We start from the raw sequence: 7,113 nt of genomic DNA on the forward strand, positions 1-7,113 counted from the left end.
TCTATTCTCATGTTCTATTTTCCTATTTAGAGTCTCTCTTCTTTCTATCTTCTTTCTATGACCCTACATTTGTCTCGCGCGAACATAATTGCAATATATTTAGATTTGCTTTTTAGGCTCCTAATTAAAACCTGCACACAAGAATTAAAATGAAGAAAAGATAAGATAAATTAGAATTTTATTTAATTATTTTTTGTTATATTTTTCTTTTCTATTTTGTTTTGTGCGTTATTGTTTTGTTTGTTTTTTTAGGAAACTGGATGGGGGATGAATAAAAAATGAATGAGCAGCATATACTAATTTGAACAGGAAGAGTCTCTTTATTTCCCTCCCACTTAACCAAAGGAAAGCTACAGTATTTTAGAGGTTTAACTTCTCTCCGTCCTCTCCACCTGTAAGTTTTCTTGTTCACTAAATATTACTGCTTTTAGTATAACCTTGAGTTCTTAGCTTTTAGGTCCTCCATTTCTGTCTAGATTCTTAAATCTTGATCATTCCATTCTTTAAGTTGTTAATTAGTCACAGTGTTCTTGATTTGATTTTCATGGCCGACCTAGGTTCTTCTTCTTCTAAAACAAATCCTTTTCGTAATTCTGATAAACGTCCCCTGGAAGTGGGTGATGAAGAATCAACTATTAACCTAGATAATTTAGAAATCCCTAATCTAAATTCTTGCAAGTCGTTCGACTTCATGAATAAAGAAGAGCTTTTCTCTGGTGTCGAGATAGCGTCTAAGGTTTCTCCGCCAATAAGTCCTCGTACGTTAGCGTATAGGGAGAGAGTTCCTCGTGAGAGTTTGGAATTGGGGCTTCTTGAGTTTCCTCGTGGTTGTAGTCTCGATTACATTAGCCATTTCTCTAATCATAAGTTAAACATGACTAAGTTAGGATCTTGGGTCAATTTAAAAAATGGGTATAGGTTCGGATTCCGGCCACCGACGATCGAATGTGGGTGATGCCAGAGTTCGGAATGCACGGTGTGCCGTTAATCATGTTTGAGTATGGGCTTTGGCTTCTGATGCATCCTTTCCATTTAGCGATGTACGAGGCTATAGGTTGTGGAATTGCACAGTTGTCGCCCAACTCCGTTGCTCAGATGAGTGGCTTTATAGCCTTGTGTAATGAGCGAAATTGAATCCCTTCTCTAAAATTGTTCTTCTCCATATACTGTATTCGATATCACAATGGGCAAGTCTATTTTGATACTCAAAGTAAGCGTCCCAAAATCGTCAGTGTTAAGTCTTCTAATTCGGGTTATCACCCCAAATTGGTGTACATAGATGGGAGAGACTTAGAGTTTGTTAGGCCATGTCGCAAGGTAACACAGTCAACCCTCGAGTACCTGAATAACCTTTATAAATACGATGCTACATACCTCGATGGGTTTCAGGGATCGAGGCCCGTTTACACGCACAATGAATTGAAAGATTTTAAATTTTTACAAGAACATCATCGTAAGGAGTTATTGTTTATAATTTGGAGAAGGATTATTATGTTGCTATTTCTTTCCTCGCTTTTTTATTTTTATTCTCACTAACGCAGTATTCCCTTTGTTAATTTTTTCTATTTCAGTTGCTGGGAAACCCTTGAAAAAGCTGTTGGAGAGTGGAGTTTTGGTTGAGATAGATAAAGCTATGATGATGTTAGTCAAGAAGTCAAAAGCTGGGGCTATCGATATGCCGAGGGTTAAGGAGAATCCTTCTTCTCAGACGCTTTCCATTGAGTTGTTAGACGATCGAGGGAATAAGGTTGTGGGTGGTTCCGAGCATATTGCTTGTGAAAGAGTTGGGAATCCTTCGCGAAAGAGATCCAGGAGTGGAGTTGTAGAAGCTCCGGAGGTTGTTGGTAAGAAAATTTCCGAGGATGTTGCAGGATGTGGTACGAATAAGACTTTGACTATAATTGAGAACCAAGGAATCATGCTCCCAACCGTCAACCCCGAGGCTTGCAAGGAGGTTATTCATGTCGAGATCCGACCCTCTGAGTGATGGACTGCCGGGTCGACTATCCCTCTTCGGCCATTCTGCGTGTTTAATCTTCCACAAGACTCTAGTGCTTATGCTAAGAGATCTCGGAGTGAACTTGTTGATCGATGTTTGGGACGTGCTGGGAGGGTATGTATATTGTTTTTATTATTTTGGTTTTGTTTAGATCTTGTATTTAAGAGCCCACTTTTACTTATTCTCTACTTAAGCCTTTTCATGATTATTTTCTTTACTTTGGCAGTATTTATCTGATGTTATGCACATTCTTGAGGATTACAAGGCTGATGAGGGTAAGATTCCCGCCTCGAAGGTCGACGAGGAACGAGATCTGTTGAAAGAAGAAAAGAAGAGACTGACAACTGAATTAGCTGAAGCCAAAAGTCATATCGTCGAACTTTCCAAAGCAAATTCTAGCTATCGAACTAAGGCATGTTATTTTACTTTCAATGTCGTGTTTTTGTCAATGTCATTATATTTATATATGTTTAATTATAACAATAGAAAATTCTTTATTTTTCTTTCAACGCCGTCTTTTACGTGTACTTTTAAATTATGTATTTTTTTTTTGACATTTGTCTAATGCAGATAAGTGATCTTGAGCTTGCCAACGACCGTCTCAAAAAAGAGTCAGAGGGTATAGGGTCTCGAGTTAAGAGTGTGGAGATCTTATTGGGTGATGAGACGAAGCGACGTGAGGCCTTGGATATCGAGGTTGCCAACCTTCGCGAGAAGTATGAAGCCCTGAAGAAGGAAAACTCTAATTTAAAGTTAGAAGTAGAGAAAGGGGTCGGAGATATTGCGGGGGCCCTGGGCGACGGATATGGCCGCTGTTATAAGAGGATGGAATCTGCTGGACTCAATGTGTCGGGCCATTGCTTCGAAGATTATCTTCGCGACTATGCTGTGGAACACAAGGAGAATGAAGCGACCGTTGATCCTGTCGACCCTTAAAGGCGAGGGATACCTCGTTTGTAATGTAATTCCTGGATTATGGTTTAAATTGTTAAGTACTTTTATGATTACGTTATGGTGAAGTGGTTCCTGTCGTCTTTTTAAGATGATGATTATGTTATTTTCATTGCTTTGGATATTCCTTGATTTTTTAAGGTAAGAATTCAACTGTGCCTGAGGGTATAATTTATTAATTGGAGTTGCTAAATTGTTCTTACATTTTCATTTCAGATCTTATAGCCGAGGTTTTTATTCCAGTAAATCTTATATACTGCTTATGTGTGTTTGTTTCTGTTATTATGTTGATTCAGCAAAATGTGGAAGTGTAATTGTTTGAAGGAAATGTGATGTACTTGATATTTGCAATTATAACGAATCGTGCAATGTAGTATTTTCATAATTATTAATCCATTTTATTGCATACAAGACGGATGATTGGAATTTGTTTTCAGACTAAGCTTTCGTTAGTTTAAAAAACACATGTTGTCGTATTTCTAAGTGAGAGTTCCAAAGAATAATCTGCGTGTTTAATGGATGGAAGATCCTTGGTTGGTTTGTAATATCTTGATTTGATGATTTCTGACATCTACAAATTGTAAAATACTCATGAGAAATAGTTTTTCATTGATAAATTAAAGGGGTCCTAACGGGAATCTTATATCAACCCCTTTTCGTTAAGACTAATTTTTATAGTCAGAGATCTGACATTTTTCATTCGTATAATTCAAGTAACTTAATTACTGATAATATTTCTTCAAGTGAACAACATTCTAGGCATTTTTGATGGGTGTGCCATCGAGCATAGACAGTCGGTAGGTTCCTGGTGTGACAAGCCCTATTACTTGTTAAGGTCCTTCCCACGGGGCTTTGAACTTTCCCATGATAGTGGGCTGTGAAGCTGCCGACTCCCAAAGGACTAGATCTCCAACCAAGAATTGCTTAACTTTTATTTTTTTGTTGAAGTAAGCTGCTGTACGTGCTTGCTGCTGAAGGACTCTCATTGATGCCTCGTCCCTAACTTCTTCCATGAGAATATTGTGAATTTGTATTCCCTCTCATGAGGCTTCAGCATCAAAATACTCGACCCTTAGTGAGTTAAGATACACTTCGACGGGTGAAACCGCTTCCAAGACAAAAGCCATTTTAAAAGGGGATATACCCGTCGCGCTCCTGAAGGTCATTCTATAAGGCCAGAGTATATTGGGAAACTCATCGACCCACGACCTTGGTAATTCATCGACCCTTTTCTTAAGCCCTTGTAAGATTATGCGGTTAGACACTTCAACTTGTCCGTTAGCCTGGGGGTAAGCCACCGAAGACTTGATGTGCTTAATCCTGAGTTGAGAAAGTATTTGAGTGAACTTTTCCCCTACAAACTGGGTTCCATTGTCAGTTACCACAATTCTTGGAACTACGAACCTAAATATAATGTACTCCATTAGAAACTCGACCATCTCCTTCCCACAGATTTTAGCTAGTGGTCGTGCCTCGATCCATTTTGTCACATAGTCAACAACCACGACAATGTATTGTGCTTGGTTTTTGGACTTCGGGAAGGGACCAACAATATCTATACCTAATTGATAGAAGGGACATGGGTTGACAACCAGGATCATTTCCACCAAGGGTTGATGAGATATCGATCCATATATCTGGCATGATTTGCATTTTTGCACGAAATCTTCACAATCACTTCGCATTGTGGGCCAGAATAAGCCTTGTCTCATTATCTTAAACGTTAAATTCTTTCTACCTTGATGATCCCCACATATTCCTGTATGGATTTCTATGATCAAGGTGTTAGACTCTTAGGGCCTAAGCATCGAAGTAGAGGCTCCACAAACCCTCGTCGATACAATCTGTTTTCTAACACACAATAGTTCTTCGCCTTATATAATATGGCTCTTGCTTTACCTTTATCCATGGTTATTTATTCTACAAGATGTACTCTAAAATAGGTTGACGCCAATTTGAGGTAGAAGAAATTTTATTAACGCTCAACATATCGACGGACGGAGTATTCATATCGACTAAAGGAGTGATTCTTTCCTCAACATAAATTGCCTCTGATGTTACAACAACAGAAGATGCTAATTTAGACAAGGCGTCGACCCATTGGATCTCTTCTCTGCAAATGTTCTTGATTGTCCATGACGAAACTTTCCCTAGCAGGGACACAACCAGATTCAAATAAGCCGACATTCGAACATCATGGGCCTTAAACTCACCTTGTAGTTGTTTGGCGACAAGATGGGAATCACCGAATATTTCCAAAACTTTTACCTCAAGCTCAATTGCTAGTCGTATTCCTGCCAATAATGCTTCGTACTCGGCTACATTATTTGTTACCGAAAACGAGAATTTTAAAGCTTGTTGTATTTTGAAACCCTCGGGACTGATTAGAATAACACCTGCGCCCCCTGATGATGTTGTTGAGGATCCATGGACATAAAGAGTCTAGGCTTTCTGTGGGAATAATGTTTCTTTAGTCTCGGATATGTCAAAATTGCACTCTACAATCAAAGTCCGACAAGATTTGGGATTTCATCGCGCTCCGAGGAAGATATTTGATGTGAAATTGGCTAAGTTCGATCGTCCAAGTGGCAAGACGCCCTGTCATATCTGGTCTGTGCAAGATACGCTTCAAAGGTTGATCGATCATGACTTTAATTGAACGCCCCTGAAAGTAATGACGTAACTTTCTGCTTGTTATGACAAGAGTATAAACTAGTTTTTCCACATGTGGGTAGCGAGTTTTTGCATCTTTCAGGGTATGACTAACATAGTAAACTGAGGCTTCACGACCCTCGACGTCTTTGACTAACACAGAGGCTACCGACCCATCAGAAGCTGAAATGTACACTTTCAATATTTCACGAGGCAATGCTCTTGCTAAAATGGGTGGACTTGTCAGGAATGTCTTCAATGCTTCAAAGCTATCTTTGCATGAATCATCCCACATCAACTTCTTGTTCTTTGAAGCTTCTTTGATGACCTTAAAAAAGGACTGCACTTTTTAGAGGCCTGCGGTATGAAACGGCGAAGAGCCACGATACATCCAGTGAGGCGTTGAACCTCTTTAATGGTCGAGGGGTCTTTCATTTCAGATATAACTTTTATTTGAGAAGGATCAGACTCAATACCTCGTTGGGAGATGAGAAATCCCAAGAATTTCCCAGATGTTAGACTAAAGGAACATTTTGACGGATTTAATCACATGTTATTTTGGCGAATATTCTCAAAGGTTTCTCGAAGGTCGAGGATATGACGGTCTGAAAATTTTGATTTTGTTATCATGTCATTGACATACACCTCGATGTTTCGACCCAATTGATTTTTAAAGATGTAATCCATCATACGCTGAAATGTTGCTCCGACATTGATTAATCCAAAAGGCATGTTTCAATAGGCGAAAACACCTCGATGTGTGATAAATACCGTTTGCTCTCAATCTTTGATCATCCATTTTGATTTGATTATAGCCTGAGAATGCGTCCATGAAAGATAACAACTCGTGACCCGCCGTTGCGTCGATAAGCTGGTCTATATTCGGTAAAGGATAATAATCCTTGGGGCATGCTCTGTTGAGATCGGAGTAATCGACACACATTCTCCATTTTCCATTACTTTTCTTAACCAGGACAACATTGGCAATCCATGTAGGAAATTTCATGGGCTCAATAAAATGCGCTCCTAAGAGTCGTTCAAGCTCATCATCGATAGCTCGACGCTTTTCTTCTGAGAAAGTCTGCTTCTTTTGTTTGACAGGAATCTTTAGACGGTCGACATGTAGAGTGTCGTGCAACGTTGGTTCGGATTCCAGGCATGTCGGATGGCGACCATGCAAATATATCCGAGAATTCCTGAATCAACCTCGTTAATTCATCTTGTATTTGAGGATTTAAATCCTTTCCAATCTTAACCGTTTTTCCTGGGGAGTTTTCATCAATCTCAATCTCGATCATTTCACCAACAGGTGAAAATGAGGGGTCTATTGGAATGTTGATAATACTACTAGGATCTATCTCAATGACTCGATTGACAAATTGGGTTTCATTGTCTTGCTTCTTATGCACAACGGTAGTGAAGTAGCATTGTCGTGACACAGCTTGGTCTCCACACATCTCTCCGACCCCGAATTCAGTCGGGAATTTCATTTTTAAGTGAGGGATCGACGT

The 7,113-nt window shown here is 39.4% G+C and overlaps 1 protein-coding gene across 1 annotated transcript; it reads right to left on the bottom strand.

The window, feature by feature from the left end:
• Positions 1-3,990: 3,990 nt before the first annotated feature.
• Positions 3,991-5,897, bottom strand: LOC141661177 (uncharacterized). The gene is made up of 3 exons (XM_074468161.1): positions 5,453-5,897; positions 5,000-5,268; positions 3,991-4,587 (listed from the first exon to the last, which is right to left on the bottom strand). Exons 1-3 carry the CDS (start codon positions 5,895-5,897, stop codon positions 3,991-3,993), a joined length of 1,311 nt encoding a protein of 436 aa, XP_074324262.1.
• Positions 5,898-7,113: the final 1,216 nt, after the last annotated feature.

This window comes from Apium graveolens, chromosome 5 (assembly GCF_009905375.1).
Source record: "Apium graveolens cultivar Ventura chromosome 5, ASM990537v1, whole genome shotgun sequence".
NCBI lineage: Eukaryota > Viridiplantae > Streptophyta > Magnoliopsida > Apiales > Apiaceae > Apium > Apium graveolens.